The sequence below is a fragment of the Hypomesus transpacificus genome, chromosome 1 (genome assembly GCF_021917145.1).
Source record: "Hypomesus transpacificus isolate Combined female chromosome 1, fHypTra1, whole genome shotgun sequence".
Classification (NCBI taxonomy): domain Eukaryota; kingdom Metazoa; phylum Chordata; class Actinopteri; order Osmeriformes; family Osmeridae; genus Hypomesus; species Hypomesus transpacificus.
The window spans coordinates 11,183,993-11,203,254 of NC_061060.1; the positions used below are offsets into that span (position 1 = coordinate 11,183,993).

The 19,262-nt window shown below is 44.8% G+C and overlaps 1 protein-coding gene across 3 annotated transcripts; it reads right to left on the reverse strand.

Annotated features, from left to right (window-relative positions):
* Positions 1 to 28: 28 nt before the first annotated feature.
* On the reverse strand, positions 29 to 9,094 carry LOC124467466 (ectodysplasin-A-like). Of its 3 annotated transcripts, none has more exons than XM_047019755.1 (8): positions 8,628 to 9,094; positions 5,178 to 5,283; positions 3,457 to 3,489; positions 2,911 to 3,087; positions 2,463 to 2,497; positions 2,263 to 2,314; positions 1,917 to 2,047; positions 29 to 952 (listed from the first exon to the last, which is right to left on the reverse strand). In XM_047019755.1, the coding sequence occupies exons 1-8, from the start codon at positions 8,937 to 8,939 to the stop codon at positions 692 to 694; spliced, it is 1,107 nt and encodes a 368-aa protein (XP_046875711.1). In that variant the 5' UTR covers positions 8,940 to 9,094; the 3' UTR covers positions 29 to 691. The 3 variants fall into 3 exon arrangements, with proteins under 3 accessions (XP_046875711.1, XP_046875719.1, XP_046875727.1); XM_047019763.1 differs by having other exon boundaries at positions 5,178 to 5,280; positions 8,628 to 9,085; XM_047019771.1 differs by having other exon boundaries at positions 1,923 to 2,047; positions 8,628 to 9,085.
* Positions 9,095 to 19,262: the final 10,168 nt, after the last annotated feature.

Here is a 19,262-nt window from a genome sequence, read left to right on the forward strand (position 1 = left end):
TCAAAACCACAGTTGGCAAAAACACCAGTACTGAGACAGAAAACTGATTTTATTCCATCAATCACACATTTTCAAAAAGTATATCCCATTTTATATACACATATGTACAGTAAAATATAAACACAAACCGTATTACTAACTGTGGATTCATTCATACGGTAACTGAAAACAGGCATTGTAACGAAACATATCTTACATATGTTAACTCTGCTGGGGTGCCTTAGTGCAAATTGAGCGCAAATACAATGTAGGTACAGTATCATATTTGTTTGTGCTGTGTTCTTCCTGGTTACATCCATTAGTTTAACTCTGAGGCAAGATGTCCAGCGATTATTTAGGACATTAGACTATGGAAAAAGGATAATTCTCCTTATGTAGGTTTGGGATGTTTTTAATCATAATTTGTAGTGAGATATGGCTTGGTTAGGCTTCTTTTCATACCACCTTTAACTGACACAATCACCAACAGTTAATGTAAAGGCAAGCCAACTCGTAGACACCGATGGTATTTGAACATAGCTTAAAAGCATCACCGCTAACTCAACGTCCTCTTACATCAGATCACTTCACCTCTGATCCCATCAGATACCAGACAGAGGCCGACGACAAGAACCGATCTTCCAGGGAAGAGTTCAGACTGGGTCTGTGGAGGACACGGTCCTCAGCCACAAGTGGAGAGGTGCGGTGGGACCTAGTGGCGGCCTGTGGGGGGCGCGTCCCCCAGCCTGACGCTACCCAGGAAGGTGGTGTGGTTGGTCATGCTGACAAGCGTGTCCTCGTAAACCATGCGTACGGAGATCCTCTGGCCGGCGCGCAGCACGCTCACGCCTGCCGTGTAGCACGTGTTGAACTTCCTCTGGCCTGTCTCGATGCTGCAGGTGCAGCGCAGGAACGGGGCGGTGTCCACCATGACCTCGTAGCTGGCAATGTCTGTGAAGTTGAGGTAGTACACCTGGGGGAGAGGGAGGAATGAGGATGTAAAAAAATAAAAAAATAGACAACGGATATACAGAGGAAGAGTTATAAGAGAAAAGATGAGTGGGCATTACTATGGTTCCACATGGTTGGTGTTTTCTTAGAGATATGTACTGAGCTGGAGAGGAAGATATGGGGTCCAGCGCTCTTACAAAGTCTAGTCACAGTTGTTTACAACTTGGCCTTGTATGACATGTTTTTGTGTGTCAAGGCGTTGGAGTTGGGTCAACAATTTCAGTTAATGTTTATCCGATGGTATTATGACAATGCAAATGGCAGGTCGTTTCAGGATTGGTTTTCCCTCAGAACCTTCCCACACAATTTTATCTGAACAGAATTTTCAGATAACTTTTTGTTCTGTTAAACATAGCCATCTACAGCTGTGGTACAGTAAACACACATTTCACTGTATAAAGGACTTAATAATTAATCATATTTAATACTCCTTAAAATGCAAAACATAACTAGGTGAAGTCTGTCTCCAGCACCTGTAATCTTTTTAGTCATTCTCTTTTGAACTCATACAACAGTTTGCTTTTCAACGTGACCAGAATCTGCTCATAATACTCTGGTATGATATGGAATACTAGCTAGTAGGGTCCAAAAGTCTGACTCCACATTGAACCAAAGAGGAACTGAAGTATGAGAAAGCCAAGCATTCTGTCATCACAAGAATCTCTTTGGAACATTGACAGATCGTGCTGGAATACAATGGGTCATTGGATTTTGGATTTCAGTTTATTGCTCAAATTGTTAAGCCAACAGTATCGTTTGGAATGGGAAAATTATGCAGTGTCAAATGGTCTCAGTCTTTTGGACCCTACTGTGTAAATACACCATAACTAAGTTAGATGGGTTTAGATAGAGTTTGATGGGTATAGATCGAAAGACGGAAAGAGAGAGATGGCTTGTAGAAGAGTTAGGTCAGGGACCGTACTCACTTCTACCTGACTATAGATGAAGTAGACTCCATCCAGCAGAACCTCCAGCTGCCCGGAGCGAGAGTGCATCTTGAAAACTCGGTGGTGGATTGACACCATCTTCCAGTTCCTCAGCACCCCCTCAGAAAGATCTGCACCAGGAGAGGGGGTAGGATATAGGGAGAGAGGAAGGGGGAGGGAGAGAGAGTGTGTGTGTGTGAGTGAAGGAGTGATTGGGGAGAGAAAGTGAGAGGCAAGTCTACTGAGTGGCAGATAAGAGGGAGAGACGACACATGAAGGCGGAGGGAACAGAAAGAGAGTTGACAGCACAGTGGGAAGTGCACAGTGGTAAAGAAGCACCTCCTACCTTCCCTGACTTGTATGGTGGTCTCTTGTCCTTGGAGGTGTACAACCGCTGGCTGAGAGAGGCACAGAGACAAAGACAAGAGCTGAAGTAACCACTGGGCAGTGTTACATGTAAAAAATCTACATTACTACAATACAGCTTCCTATGTTCTGTGTTGTTATGTCTGGGATGTATTTGTTCAGTGCTGCTATGCAATGTACCTGGAATTCCTTGGTTTTGGCTTTCTCTGCTACCCCTGTAAGAGACACATCAGTCATCAGAGTGGCCAAAAACATTGGCAGAGAATGAAGGGGAGACGACACACCTGACACACTACAATATGTCAAACATCCTCACCATAACTGACATCATACCTGACAATCACCATGTTACATATCCTCATATTGCCCAAACCCGGGGTGAAAGCTCGCCCTTCTGTGGGTCTCACTCCTCTGCCGTTTTCTGCCCGCATGTAATCGCAGTTTGAAAACTGGGGGGTTCAACACCAGACTACAGAGGGGTCCAGCTCCAGACTACAAAGGGGTCCAGCCCCAGACTACAGCGGGGTCCAGACCCAGAGTACTGAGGGGTACCGGGGGGTCCAAACCCAGACTACTGGGGGGTACTGGGGGACCAGATCCAGAGTCCTGAGGGTACAGTCTGGCATACCTGCGGGTCCTTGCAGTCCAGGGGGACCCTGTAGCCCAGGGGGGCCAGGCGGTCCGGAGGGGCCAACAGCATTGCTGCCTGGGATGCCAGGGATGCCAGGTATCCCTGGAGGGCCCTGGGGGCCGGGGGGGCCAGGGAGACCAGGGGGGCCCTGGGCACCTGGAGACCTCTTTCTACCTGCAAAGGAAACACAGTAGGACTGCAGTCATAAGGTATTTTTGAAACTTTTTTTTTAATTAAAGGCGTACTGCTGGACTAAACATCCGGTTAACAGATCTATTCAATTTTTGATCTTGGCTTAATCTATGTCCAAGGAAATTAGACCAGACTACACGTTCCCCCATGGTGCATTCAATCCTTTTTCCTTGCTGTAAACACTGATTAACATCGAAGATAAGAGAAGTACCATTTGTAACCCAAGTTTTATCAATCAGCGTGACTCAGATTCTATCTTCAACTCATCATATTATAATGTGGTATAATCAGAGCAAGGACATACAGAGTGGTGAATAACTAAAGCTGACAGACATTCTCAATTAGTGGTACCTTTTTTCCTTTCTTTTCTCCTGCCATTGGGCTCTGAAAAAGAAGGAAAAACAGACTGATTAGGAATGAAAAATAGGTTTTAGCCCTGGCATACTGAACACAGGCTAAAATAACAAATCCTAATTTCTTGGAGAGTCCGGTGGAGGTATGTGTGTGTGTGTCAGTCAGTCTGCGGTATCTTCCAGTGTAGTAATTTGTAAGTGTGGTTTGGGTCTTCACAGAATGAGAGCCTTAAGCATTCACAGGCAGTGGAACTGGAGAAGATCATTAGAGAGATACTCTATCCTGCCAAGACCCTCTCTTCGGAATTAAGCCCAGATGGGGAATGCAGATGAAAGTGTGTGTGTATTAAATGGTGTTTTTTTTTGTGTGTGCATGAACATTGCTAAGGCATCACCATCAATGCTTGAAAGATGCATGCATTTTCATAGGCTGTGTGCGTGCATGTGTGCAGTGGAAGAATTCCTGTCTAACAGCCGTTTCTCTTAGGCCATGTTTACTATGCCATTAGAACTACAAAGGCCATTTAACCTTCACCCCCCACAGTGACATTCTCCTATCAGACATATGGCCAGCGCGTCTACCCTGCCTAAATCCCTAAAATGCATCTCTTAACAAGCAGCGGACCTGCAGTATGAGGAATCGGGTGTGCCCCCCCGCAGCACACACACACGCATATCTTAGGCCGACATTACAAAGTCTTTGTGTAGTGCAACAGACCTGGGAGTCATTAGTGTTTAGAGGCTCAAGATTTTTACAGATGTTTTTTTTTTTGGGGGGGGGGGGCGGGGGGCCTAAGGTTTACCCCCAAAATCTTAATTTAAGCACAATCACTGCACTGCTCTCTCAAGTGTTCAATGTCACGACACAGCTTCCAGAACATCATCAGGATGCACTTGCTGCACACACGGTACTTCAAAGACACAAAGCTGTTTTCTTTTTTTGCCTACTTCGCATTCTAAACCAAAAAATCTAATTCCTACATATTGACCAGATGGCTGAGCTTGTGATCACTATGAATGAAATACCTTAAGGTCTCACAGCTGACATCTGGATGTCTCTCTCTCTCTCTTAATGAACACCCTTTTGGAATGGTTGGTGAAAGCCCAACCAAGGTCATCCCAGAGAGCAGTGCAGCTCAGAAACCTCTGGACCAGAACACAGCACTCTGACGACTCCAGAATTATTCACCGGGAGAAGGGGAAGTCAACACCAGCCTCTCTGTCTGGCTCAAATCCTCAATTTTCCTTGTTTGCCATCCAAGTCCTAATCAGTCCCATTCTCTTCAGTCCCTGCCCCTATAAACGGCTGTGTTTTGTGGAGCTGCTGCTCTTAAATACGCATTAAAAAAAATAAAATACATTTGATCCCACAAATGTGAGAAACCATCAACAGGCTGTTTGCAAAACGCTACATTTAAGTACCTTAAATCCACCGTAAACCTGATGTTAGCATCTGTGACATCCCTTTAAATTAGCTAGCGAGTTCAAGGAACTCAATGCCCTGGCAGAAACTGCAGGAGATTCAAATCACGTATTTTGTTAGCTACTAAGCGCATGCAGATGGATGGATTAGGCTCATCGATATACGTTGCCTGTAATAACTCTGTTATCCATCAATAGCATGAGCACAAACAGAGTCATGCTCCATCTGGGTGCAATAGGACCACGCGTGGGTAAAGCTGGGGGAGCTAAAGGGCTGGGTGAGCTAAAGGGCTGTACCTGACTCTGGCGTTTTTTTGGGACTCCGTTTGGTCCTGTGGGTGAAGCTCGTTCCCATCTCCGAGATATGATAGTGGTCACCGGGGCGCTGTAGGAAGGGCTCCTGCTGAGGAACAATAGAACAGAAACGTTGCTAGAGAGCAAAAGGTCTGTAGGAATATGTATGATACAAACTGTACATTTAGCTGTTGTAGGTTTTGTTCTACAGTACAATGGACCAGTCAGAAGGTGGTGGTATGTGTGTCTGTGTGTGTGTGTGGGGGGGGGGGGGGAGGCTAATGAAAGTCTTTGCTGAAAATACTACAAAAATAAGGATATGGAATGATAATGAAACATGACACTGTAACCTGTCGGCCTGTGACAACGGGTCAAATCAGGACCAACTGGATGAATCGTTACCCGAAGCTCTACACGTCTTCATCTTCCCTGTGTGCGTGTGAGAGGGCTGCGCGTCTGTAAATCATCCTGTAACCCTAGTCCCCGCCGTCTGTGTACCTGGCAGAGGAGACGGTCACCTGGGGACAGGTGCTCGGAGCCTCACCTTGCGCACACAAAGGGCCGACACGAAGGGTGTCTGACATGAGAGCGCTCCCTATTCAAAAGACACCTGGTTTTAGCGCCATTCAAAAACGGCATGAATGAGAGGATAAATGGCTTCAACAACAAGACAGGCCGGCCAGCCGCATCACCTATGAGGGTGACTGAGGGGACAAACGGCATGCCTGCTAATGTGACCTGACCTACATGCGCCCTGCGATCTTTCTGGGTTTTCGTAACCTGGAGGCAGATGAACCAATCGGAACACTTCAAAACCCCACTAACAGCATTCCAGAAGCGGAACACCCTTGGATTCGGGGTTCTGGCTTATAAACCCCAGTTCCATGTTCCAGATTGTTGCATCTATCTTGGAAACGAGAAAGAGAGAATAAAGAAAAAGAGAGCGTGTGTGACAAGGAGACAAACTCTGCCATTACACAACAAGACCACCCAAAAGCTCTTCTTTTTGTTGAGTCTGACAGTGTGAAGAGAACGTTCTCAGGCAACACTTTGGTGTTGGGGTGAGTAATGACCAGGGGAGCAGACCGGAGGGGGACTATGGATGGACCCAAATAGATGGACTCTTATTGGGCATCTGTTCTGCGTTAGTCTGCCTGGGGTCTCCCAAACAATGACACGTGCACAGGCAGACCCTTGGCATGGTCAGCCAGTGTGATATTACAAACCATACATCATAGGTAGATACAAGTCTAGTCTATTTGGAGGATTTTAACCTACCACCCCCACCATCCACACACACAGTCCATAACTGAACTGTCATGGCCAGAATAAGACTATGGTTTTAGACAGACAGGCGGAAAAGATGTGGTTCTGTGTGGAGAGATGGACAGGATGGAATCAGAACCAGACTGTGAAAACTGTTTTTTAGGTGGAACAGCCCCAGCTCTGGTTCAGATCCTCGCTCTACATCAACTCAGATGTGGCGCCCCGCCGGCGAGGGATGAGTTGGATCATGTCGAACACCCTTCGGCCATGTTGGGCCAAGCTGACAACAGTTAAGAGTCGACATCACTGACCGGCCGCCAGCCAGCCAGGGATGACCTCACAAGACCAGGAATGCCTGGCCGATGGCAAAGACTGTATGCTTGAACGGTTCGCCGCTACACAGGCCTCCAGATGTCAAAGCGAGCGCAGACGACTGTTCATTTGGTCTGCAGGTGCCTCCAATCAACATCACGGCTCCAGCTGTTGGCTTGTGTGTGTGTGTGTGTGTGTAGAAAGGGGAAGGTCGTCCCTCAAAGGATTTTGGGTGCACAGTCAAACATGTGGCTTTACATTTTCCTCTGTTCTGACAGCCAAACATGATCCGAAAAGCCAATTTCAGAGCCTAAGATTAAGCACGGCACAGATGAAAAAGAATATAGGAAAAAACACAAATGTACTAGGCTTCAGCTGCAACCTAACTGCGGAGCTTTATAGTTCAACAACACATTACAAACACTAGCAAGTTAAAAGTTTAGCTGGGGGGGTTTTCCTACGTGATTTAGGCTTAACAGCCCCCGTGCCCTGAATGCCCTCCAATGGCATGCCGAGTTACAGTAAATCTTCACAGAGACACCGCAGTATGCCAAGTGCCAAATACCGACGACAGTTTTTTCAACGACTGGAGAATAAAGAAGAGAAAAAAAAGAAAACAATTAATTAGGCAGCCTTTAAATCTTCAAAGCCAAACGTGTCTCGAAGCTAACAAGTGCGGCTGACAGGGCCCGCATGCCACATGCTGCCGTTCCCCCAGCTATGTCAACTGCGGTGAGCGTAATCACGGTTGTTTAACCCAGGCATCTGGAGAGGGCCAGCGTAGCAGGATGCCTGTATCTACAGCTGGGTCTTTCAGGACCATGGCCCTCCTTCACTTCACAGTCTTAGAACCATCTGGACTGGGTGGAAGGCTCTCTCGCGCTCTGAGACTATCTCACCACAAACACACACCTCGTGTGTGAGGTGGTTGTGTAGGGGAAGTAGGCTGTGGCACGTCAACATAGCAAGTCCCCTCTGCCAGAGGCGGAGCAAACCCTGAGACCGGGGAAGAGGAGTTGTTGGGTGGAACTGAATCGCAGCAACAGAAAAAGGTCATTAGGTCAATATGAGACTATAGGAGATAGAAAACTGGAAATCTATGTTGGATTTTTTGTTGAGTCTGGATGAGGAAGGTCTCTCATAGAATCCTAGGCAAGACTGAATCTGTAATCAGGCCTTTTCCCTGAAGTGCCCCATAAATAAAAAACAATACACAAAAAAGGTTTAAGCAGGTAGGCTAACATTTGATCAGCGCCAGTATGTGTGACAGAGAGAGAATAAACAATCCATCAGCCCAGGGGAAGAGAACCCCCCCCCCCCCCCCAACTATTCTAATAAAGCCACCTCAGCCCTCGGGCTTTACACCTGCTGGTGATCTATCCCTACACCTGTTATCCCACCAATTCCATACACATATCCCTTACTTTGCAACTTTCTTTCTTGCCTTCGCTGTATATTTTTTAATTAATCTTTAATAATCTTTTTTATTATTTTTGCAACGACTGTAAACCTGCTATTTATCTTGGGACCAATAAAGTACCTTCCTACCTACCTAATCTTTCCCTCTCACACACACACACACACACTTTCGCTCTCTCCATTCCACTTCCTTTGTACCCTAACCAGTAGGTTGTAACAGTACAGTAACCCTACTGTACATTTTTCTCTTCGCCATCACCATCAGCTGCCCCGCTTTCTGAGCCTTCTACGTTCTAGCTCTAGTACTCAAACGGTCTCATTTACTTACCCCAACCACGCTCAAGAGACAATCATAAGGGTACAGTCATTATAGCTGCATGTAGCCAAAACACTTCGAACCCCCTTTCTTTTACACGTCTGCCTGGTTGCTATGGTCGATTTCAGATCAATGTTTACCTCTGGACCCTCTGCGCCGTCGCCGGTGTGAGTTTGTTGACCGTAAGACAACACCGGGCTAGCCACTTCTGTTCCATCTAGTTTCAACGCAGCGTCCCGCTTCTGGAGAGAAATCTCCCGTTTCACTTCAAATCGGAGATCTAGGTAACAGATGAGGGTGATCCCATGCAAGGAAAGCGAGAGCACGAAGAACGCCAGGAACAGCGCGCCGTTGCCTCTGCTGTTGCGACTGCATTTCTGGTTACACGTGCATGAAGGTGGTTGGGGCAATACTTTTTCCGTGAAATCGTCTTTCAAACCATCACATGCCATTGTCACAAAGAAAGCCAGATGGTTACATTTATCTCGGCATAATCAGGTCGTATGTCGTGTCGGTTCTACGTCTAATCATTACCCAGATCAGCCCAACTGTATGGACAAGACACAGATGGATGACGGTGAGAACTGTGTGCATCCGTAGTAACAATAAAAAGTCCGGGTCCGAAGAAACGCCTCTGTCTATTGTGATTGGTTCCCACTTAAATTGTAACTCCCCCACGAAGGCCTCCACTCCCCCACCTGTTGAGTTAGGGAAAGACAGTAGAGCTTTCCTTGTTTCGTATATCACACTCGGCTACACCTTTTTCCTTTAAAATAAATGCAAGAAATTAAAAAACTAATGCCAACATTCACGAGTAGCCTGTTTAATGGTAAAGCAGGCAAATGAGAGCAAACACATAAGTTATTTTATTCGAGTTTTACAACACGTCCGCTTGGCGTTTGGGAAGCCACAATTACATTGTAAACATAGCAATAATTGTTTTGTTTGTTTCGTTTACAATAACTGTGTACATAATTGCATGAGACACGGTTGTGACACGTTATAACTAAGTTATTTGTGCAGGTAGTTGAGGATCAGCTTTAAGTGCTTATTTGAATTTCCTATTTATGTGTATAGTAGCGTGTATATTAGTGCCTTGTTGGTGGTCTGCTGTTTCAAATTGTAATTGAGTTCTAGTACTCAGGTGTTTTAGCGACATCTGTTGGGCAAATTTCATTATTATATTCGTGCAATAATGACAATATTACTCAATATAAATCCCTACACAATAATTTACCAAATGCTCATTACTAATTTACAACACAAAGGCATGTCTGAGGGCAGGAATCACTTGACATACGTATCATCATTTCACATATGTAAATCTTGGTGTGACTTGCCTGGGGGAATAAACAGGTGCAAATCTAGGTTCCCCCTTTGGGACGGCTAAGCCCCTAGATAAAACCTATTATTTTTCCTGTGACCTAGCAAAACTAGGGGGGTCTGGGGGCATGTTTCCCTAGAAGACATTTTTCAAAATATCCTTTTAAATTGCGTCCTCTAGTGGGTTTTAGGAAAATACATTAACACATTTAGATTTAAAATATGAAAGAAAAACAAAAGAAATATACAAGTCTTTGATTTTTATAAGGGCTAATGAAACTTTTTGGGGGGCTCCAGCCCCCTCCAGCCAAAATAAGGCTAGATACGCCCATGTGAATAAAGATTCAAGAGAAAGTAGTTTCACCACATCGAGTTTGACATCTTCTTTCCCTTTCTGTTCAAAGCAGACCTTGACTCCTTCCTCCTTCCTCCTTCCCTCAGATGCAGGTCTTTGATCAGCGAGGCAGGGATCCAGAGGAAGCTGCTTTAAGGCCGTGTCCCTCCCCAGGACAATAGTGATGAAGCCAGGCTAGTCAGGACCTGAGACCCTGCCTGCCTAGATCTCTTTCTCAGGCAGATTTTTTTGACAGCTTCCTTAGCCTTTTGTTTAATCTATCTATCTAATATTAATCAGCTGGTTTGTTTAGGATATCAGAGAGGTAGCTTTCTAGACTCCCCCATAACAGTGAGCTAATAAAACTACTCACTAACTGACAAGCTCTCAAGATCTGACAAGATCTAAGAGTTCTGAACTGACATTGAGTCATTGCAGCTTTATTTTATATTCTCTGCCCTTGGGCAGTATATATTTCAGCATTGATGTTGTCCTTGACTACCTGCTTCTGAGCATTTCGTAATGTGTCTGTTTCTCTTTCTCTCCCCCCTGTTCTTCTATCCTCTATCTTTCTTATTCTACCCATCAATTTTTCTGTCCTCTGTTTATCTTTCTCTCCGCCGCTTCCATCCTCTGTCCCTGAGCAGCTGCAGATGTTATTCTTCCCTGTAGCCACCAGAAGGCAGTATTGGCATGCCAAAAACAAACTTCATCAGACAACCTTTCAATGGAAAGAAAATACTGGAGTTACAAAGAGTCAGTTTAGTTGCCCAACTGTGAACCAATTTTGGTCTCTTTAATCTCTACCCATGCTTAGATTCATGTATTTTTGGGGGCAGAATTCTCCATAATTTGATGACACGCTACACTGCAGGTTTGGAGCTCTGAGTGAAGTCACAGGCTAGGCTATAATCTCACCAAGAACACTGCTTCTTGACAATCTCTATAGTTAGAATGTGAAAGAGTCAAACCCAGGGAAGTCAGACATAGAAAGTAAGTCACCCTCTTGAGGCCTATGTGGCTGAGGGCTCAACCTAAGCGTGTTAGTCACACTCTTCATCCAAGCAGCAAACACAATGACTTGGAAGCAGACAGATTATAATGGAGGCATGGAATAGTCAGCCACACATCCCCTCTCTCACTTCTCATACATTTTGCATTATGTTTATGTGCTGCATCCGTGCTTTTGTTTTGTTTTCTTCAGTTGGGTGCTGTAAATGATCAAAGTTGGCCCACTGGCTGTCTGCTCTATTGAGTCCTGTTTGAGGATCTGCTTTTGTTTATGTTTGCGAGAGAAGAGGTCAGATAGCTTTGTTTATGTTTGCGAGAGAAGAGGTCAGATAGCTTTGAGGGAACGACCCGAGTGAACAAATCTATAGTGAGTCAGCTAGTTTTCTTCAACTGTTACTGTCTGCAGTTAGACCCCAGCATTCGTCAGATAGTTGAAGCTTAAACATTGTGGTGATGATGTTTGGGGATAAACAAAGACCAGAGGTATCATATCTATCGGGTTCTGCCCTAGGCTTTGCTGTAGCGGTCACCCTGGTTCTGCAAATGCCTTCATCCCAAACCAAACCAATAATGTCACCTGCTCTGCTGCTTTGAGACCTGCAGATTTTCTACATGCTTACACAGGGAGCTTGGTTTAAAGTGGCATCTTTGTCTTGTTCTCTGTTTGGATTTCTGAAGAGACTATCTGTGGGAATCGAGACAATGTGATGTGTCCTTGTGTAAAGAACTGGAGCAAGGTGACTGTCCTATACTCTTGTCTGTCATATTCAGTAAAATAGTCTTGGAGGCTGTGGCACCATTTAGCAGAGCTCTGCTGTATACTGTGTTCTGATCTCCCACGGACTTCTTGTGTAAATGAAAACACGTCCTCTCCCCTGACTATGATGAATTCAATGCCACTGTGTGGGTCTGTCTTAAGAGTTCTTATCGAGATTGAAGTGCTTCCTCCTCCCCCGCTCTCTCTTTTCATCTCTTTCCGTCTCTGTGTCCTTCTCTTTCTCTCATCCTCCATCTCCTTTTCCCTTTCCCTCTCTTTTCTCACTGTGTTAAAAGCAATGCTCTTTGGGGTACCAAACACTCTGGTTGATCTTAATTGGTTTTTACGTCCTCACAGAATTGGTTCTATTTGAAGACTTTTTACTGCCAACATTTTCTTTCTCTCCTTCTTCCGCCTCACAAAGGCCCACCAATAGCATGCCTGGGTCTGATAATGAAGCCAGCCAGCTGTCTGAAGGTTTTGATGCTGGTCACTGGTGGGAATGGGTTGGTTACTGAGTGAGTTTGTTGTTGTTGAGAGTTCATCATGGTAGCTAACTCCTCTAGCTACTGTTTTTCCTCTCCTTTAACTGCTGCCTAATCTCTCTCTGGGAAAGTTCTGAGGTTTGCCGTCTCGACAGACTCTCCCGGGGAATACCTTGCATCTTCCTGATAGTAGAATTGTGGTAACAACAAGACATGCTCTTGTTCTTATCTGTGTTTAAGGGGTGTCATTATTATAGTATTTTTTTACGATTATTAGAAGATTGTGTGTCTGTCTGTGTGTCTGTGTATTTGTGTGTGTGTGTTCTACCCAGCAGCTTGGCAGTAGTCCACTGTGGACTGGCCTGCCTGTTACAGCGCTGACCCATCAGCTCAGACATGGCTCTGTAATTGTATTTATTAATGAACCGACATATCTGACACACACACCCACACACATACACACGCTGTAAAACTGGGGCCTCCAGAGAAAAGAACATCAGTGCTGGTGTGTCAACTCTATAATGTAGAAATTAAAATAATCCATACCTGTGTTAATTAAAGTATTATATCTACGAGTTACAGAGGGGTAACTCTACCAAAGGCTGTTGTATTGCATGTGTGTGTGAAGCCCCATCATTCACCAAATATGCTGATCTGGTGCACAACATCTTCTGGTCTCTCTCTCTCTCTCTCTCTCTCTCTCTCTCTCTCTCTCTCTCTCTCTCTCTCTCTCTCTTTCACACACACACACACACACACACACACACACACACACACACACACACATTCACACACATTTTCAAACAAACATCATTGTCTCAACCACCAGTAGGATAAGTTTATGGGACCACAGAGGAACCAGTGAAATGACACCAGCTACTTGTGTGTCTGTGTGTTGTCTCCCAGCAGTGATTTAATGCGTGGAGAAGCAGTAGGAATTTTATGAGTCATAATATGAACCAGCCTACTGCTTTACGACTCCACTCTTCGCAGGATGCCTTGCTGTAGCAAGATCCTTTCCCCACAGATCACTTTTTGGACACTTACACCTGGGAAGTTGAAGGTTCTTTCTTTCTTTCCCGGTCCCAGTTGATATTGTCAGGAGTGGCACAAAATGCAGTAGTAGCTTGTTTGACAAAGCTTCAAAAAACATTTTCTGTTGATGAAATCGCATGCAAGGATCTTTAATCCTCACCAATATGGGATATGTACCTTGGTCAGGTGTCCTTGATAATGGGAAATGTTTGTTATTTTAGTCAGTATTAGAATTCCCCCTCTCACCTTGGTTACAAACGGCAGGGGATGAGAAGGACTTGTTAGCACCACAGGGTGAGACTTGACTCGCACCTTGAAAAGTGAATTAGTTAGCTACTAAAGTAAGTGTGTGTGTGTTCAGGTATGTGTGTGTATGCTGTAGAGTGCTGTGCATATTTGATGAGGTTTTTAATGAACTGGTGTCCTCCTGCAGCAGATTGCTGTGTCAGGGTATAGTCTGCGTTTTAAGTGCCTCTGAATTAGTGATGATATTTGGAAGGATAATGAGATAGGGAAAAGGAGAGAAGAGAGGGATGAGACAGTGAGGAGGAGGAGAGGCCATCAGAAGAAAAGTCTTGAGAGAAAGTGGCAGCAGGGAGTCTTGGTGTGGACAGAGGGAGAGAGAGAGAGAGAGAGAGAGAGAGAGAGAGAGAGAGAGAGAGAGAGAGAGAGAGAGAGAGAGAGAGAGAGAGAGAGAGAGAGAGAAAGAGAGAAGGAGTGAGGGGAGGAGAGAAAAATAGGTTAGAAGTGTGACCATGTGGAGAGCATGTGTGATAGTGATGCTTTTTGAAGGTTTAGGGGCCACTGGAGGGTCAATGCATGTATAGTGTTTGAAAGTTTTAATGGCTTTTTAAAGTGGATGGGGGTGGTCTGTCATTAAAAAAGAGGTGGGTCTGTAGTTTTCGAAAGAGGTGTGTCAGAAACACTCCAAAATCAAAGGCAGTAGTTTTGGGATGTCATTATGGGAGGTAAATAAAGGTAGTTCTGTGACAAAGTGTGATACAGCCCTGGGTGGCTATTATGGACTATGGAGGTGTGCCTAGTGTTGTCAGTGAGAGCTGCAGTGCTGCGGTAGACAGATGCTCTGTTCAGTCAGGCGGAATTGAGGCAGAGGAGGTCTCTAGACTTGACAGGGTTGAGGAAGGAGAAATATGGAGACAACACACACACACAGCGTACCTTACTTTCATATTGTGATAGTGTCCCTTCTTGGCATTTAAACAATTATAATCCAGTCATTCAGAGCTAGAAGCCAGACGTTTCTGGATTTCTCCACTTCAGTAGCTATCTCAACAAGATGAAAATAAAAACAGTGATGGTTTCTCTGTGGGTCTCTGAGTGTGATAAAGATCTGTGTTGTGAGGGACCTGCCTGACAGTACCCTCTCAATGATGCATTAAAGCCCAGCTGTGTGGGGGGAGTATCTTAAGGTGTGTGTGTTTGCAGTAAAACGTCCATGTCTATCTTTATTACCTGGCCATGAATCATGAGCCTTCATTACAGCCTGCTCATTGTGATCTGAAGGTTAAGCAAACCAATTAGACAGACAGCCACACACACATACGCTGCAACAACCACCTAACCCCCATGTCTGGCATTTTAAACAGGGCCACCTTGTGGCATAGGGGGCGAGAGAAGGTAAGCAGAGAGAGAGCGAAGGGAAGAAAGTCAGAAAGACTGAAGAAGATTGAGGGGGTGTCAAAAACAGAGGGATATGGAGCGAGAGAAAGAGAGAGAGAAAGAGAGAGTGAGGGAGAGAAAAGAAAAGAGAGACCCAAATGGAGAGTGTCCCCATTAAAATAAATGACACTGTCATGGTTGAGAGAGCCCCTGTTTTAGCTGGTGGAAGCTCCTGTGCCTAACGCTCTCTGGCTGTCAGCTGCAGGAATCGGTAGTTTGATCACTCCCTACTTTCCTTTCCCTTCTCTGACTGACTCTCTCTCCTTCCCTTCTTCACTTTCATTCCATCCCTCTGCTTCCTTTTTTCTTACTCCCTTCACTCCTCCCTCCCTCTTATTCCTTATGACTCTGGATCTCTCCTCCACTAAACTACAGTTTGCCACTGACTCTGTGAACAGCTGTTTGAGACAAAAGTAATATTTTGTGTGTGTGCGAGTACCTGTGCCTATGTAAGGTGCAGTGTTGGGAACGTTACCGAAAATTAGTAATTAGTTACAGTTACTAGTTACTTATTTCAGAAGTAACTGCATTACTTTACTAGTTACTGCATAGAAAAGTAATTAGTTACAAGGGAAAGTAACGTTTGCGTTACTTCTAATTCCCTGCTTCTATTATCAAATCAACGCACACAGATAGTTATAATATTTTAGTGTTGCAGTGGCACAGTGTGGGACAAGACAACTGTAAAATGTTATATCATTGTATGTTGCTAATTAGTTGCCTGAAGGCAACGGACTCAACTGTTGACATAGGTCGCATGTCTTGACAACATACCTGGGGGATCAGTCTGTTTAGTTCTGCCTGGCTTAGAGACTGGAAATACTCTGTTTAAAATCAAGCCTCGGCTGTTTTGATGAAGTGGCTCCAACTGCTTGATCAGCGGAGCTGGCACTGGGTTCTTTCGCGATTAGCTTTGAAGAAGCGTGTTCTTTTACTAGGTGCTTGTGAAGATTATAATTACTATTCTTCGCAGTGGATTAAGTTCTCGCACCTGCACACAAACTACAACTAACCAGTATATCTTTATCCTTGATCTAGACAAGGGAAAAATAATGTAGATATTTCCATGACAAAAAGCTTGCACGGTCCTAACTGTCGGCCATTGTGTGGGCTATAGTCTAAAATGCGGATTGATTCATTCATACTCTGCGACGCCGTAAACTTGTTTAATTTAGATTAAAAACAGGAAATTTAGGAATTCATGCAAGAAAAAAGTAAAGAGTAACGAGCTCATTTAAATTTCAGTAATTTAACTGCGTTATTTAATTGAAAAAAGTAATGAGTTACATTACTAGTTACTGCCAAAAGAAGTGGAGTTGCAGTAACTCCCAACACTGGTAAGGTGACAGTTCCGGGTTGCCAGATCTCAGAGCTTTAGACAGAGTCATCCCTCCCCATGTTATTTCATTACAACTTTGTGTAAATGGGCTGTCTTCTTAACTCGCTTGTGTGTGTCTAAAATCTAATAAGTGTGCTAGAAGACCAATGACAAGCTCTTCTGGGAGGTTTGTGGAGACTAACATCCTCATGTCTTCTCTAGTTCCCGGTAGAAAAAGACTTAAAGCCTGCCAGGCAGCCGATATGGTTGATAGAGTCCTGTTAGGTAGCAGAGCGAGAGAGATGTCAAGGCCGATTCATACTTCTCCGACTCCGTTACGGACAGACGCACGCACGGAGTCGGACGGATTGGTTAAATTTATACTACTCCGACGGCTCTGCGTGCTGAAAGCAATTCACCGCCAGAACAGTAGATGGCGCTACCCTGCGATGCTAGCTAGGTTATCGAAAAGTCGGTGCAAATTTACAAATGAGCCGTTTCATCAATAAAATAAGCAAATTTTCAGCAACTACACATGCCCATTTCTCGTCACATTTTAATTCAGATGCTGATTTACATGTACTGTTTAGCTGAAATATGAATTGTAAAAACTTACAACAATGGCGGTCAAAGGATTCTGTTTTCTTGTTGGTCACGGCAACCCCACCCCCGCCCCTGACTCAAGCAGTTCTTAATACGGACCAATCACAGCCAAGGGGTATCTGTAAAATTAGGGTGACCAGATTTGAGTTTGTGAAAAAGAGGACACTTCGTTCCGGGGGGGGGGGTTAATGTGTCTTGTCCTTATATTAAAGCAATAAATGTAATAGCAATACATGGAGCGTATTATTGGCGACATATTAAAATAAGAAAATTAAGGCAAATTTACGTTTTGGCTTGGCTGCAGATGTAATGTGCTGTTGTAAATAATGTAATTGGAGGCTCAAGGTGCTCAGTGTTGCCAGATTGGAAATGGTTAAGTATCGTACCAACAGTCAAAATTATCGTATTTGGAGGATAATTATCGTGCATCAGGCAACACTGAGAAGGCGGTCGACCAATGACAGTTTTCTCTACAGTCAGAGCTCACGCAAAAAGTTGGAACGTAGGATAAATACACTTTCCAAAACTTGTAAGGGCGTAATAAAAGTTTGTGAAAGACCCAGAGAAACACAAATATCCGACGAGACAAAATCCCGGACGTTTTTGGAATCCCTGCCGGACGCATTTTTTAGGTCTCGAAAAGAGGACATGTCCGGGTAAAAGAAGACGTCTGGTCACCCTAGTAAAATGACGGACGGACGGATAGTCAGGAAAATCAGGAGGTGCACGCAGAGCTCTGCGAGGGGCTCTGCGAGGGCACGGAGAGGGAGTTCCTTGACGGAGAGGGCGTTCCCTGTGTGCGTGTCCGTAAAAACGCAGAAGTATAAATCAGACTTTAGGTAGGAGAGAATTGATAAGAGGCATGTTAGGTAGGACAAAGAGAGAGTTGATAGAAGTATGTTAGGTAGGAGAGAGAGATAATTGATAAGAGGCATGTTAGGTAGGACAGAGAGAGAGTTGATAGAAGTATGTTAGGTAGGAGAGAAAGAAATTGATAAGGGGCATGTTAAACAGGACAAAGAGAGAGTTGATAGAAGTATGTTAGGTAGGAGAGAGAATTGATAAGAGGCATGTTAGGTAGGACAGAGAGAGAGTTGATAGAAGTATGTTAGGTAGGAGAGGGAGAGAGGCCTGTTAGGTAACAGAGAGAGATGGTTGATGGGCTTTTGGATCAGATCAATGATCTCTAAAGGTCCATACCTGAGTTTGTAAGTACCCAAGGGAGGGTGCTTAAACTGGCTTCTTGTATTTTGAGCGTACTCATACAGTAGAACTTTAAAAAGGGGAGAGAGGAAAAAAGACAGAAAGAGAGAGAGAAGGAAGGGAGAGTGGAGGGAGGATGAGAGAGCTGACGTTGGCTGGCTCTCTAAATTGTCATATTAGCATTTCACAGAGAATAGCAGAGGAATCAGCTGCAGCGCGAGGACAAAAAAAGGGTTGCATCAGCACTCTCTGACTGGCTGTCTGTCTTTCTGCCTATCCCTGTCTGCTTGGTCATTAGTCAGTCAGTCAGTCGTTCGGAAAGCTCTAGAAACCGCATAAGAACAATCACAATCTCCTTCTAGTCTCCCGCCTGCCTTGCCCTGCACTGTTCCACATCAGTGTATATCTGTGCATGTATATGTGAGTCATTATGTCTTTTTGCATAGCACTTCTGTGTTTGATGTGTGATTATACATTTGGGTGTTTTTTAAGTCCTGTGTCCTCCTGGTTGGATGAAGTCAGGTCAGTTTGTTATCCAGCCCATCCCCCCGGGCACGGGGCTGGGCCTCTGCATTCCTAGCCAGACCAGCTCCAACACCACTGCTGCCCCTACTGCGGAAGTTAAACCCCTCACTGCCTCTCTTTCTCTTTCACACTCTCTTTCTCTTTATATATATATCCAATTAGTAGTCTGCAGTGATTTTATGTCACCTATTGGTATGGCCTAAACTCGTTTTGAACCTCGACGGAAAGGTTCCATAAAACGTTCCACTTTTCCCTCTGGAAAACCAAACAAGGCAAATATGGTCAAGTCAAGCCAGTACCATGCAGTGGAAGAGCACCATCACTCTCTCTCTCTCTCTCTCTCTCTAGTTTGATGGAAATGGTTCTCTTTTTGTGAACCCTTTTCAGAGGCCCTTTTCATTGGCAGAGCTAGTTACCTGGCCCACTCAGCACATTTCATACAGCCCATACTCCACACTGGCAGCCCTGTTTGGCACCAGGCCCAAGCTTGTCTTGCCTGGC

Excerpts from the sequence above, each read along its gene's own strand:
- LOC124467466 (XM_047019755.1), bottom strand. The coding sequence starts at position 8,939 with ATGGCATGTGATGGTTTGAAAGACGATTTCACGGAAAAAGTATTGCCC. Across the intron at positions 5,284-8,627 it reads ACGGCGCAGAGGGTCCAGAG|CAGGAGCCCTTCCTACAGCG; the intron begins GTAAACATTGAT and ends ATTGTTCCTCAG. Across the intron at positions 953-1,916 it reads TCATCTATAGTCAGGTAGAA|GTGTACTACCTCAACTTCAC; the intron begins GTGAGTACGGTC and ends CCTCTCCCCCAG.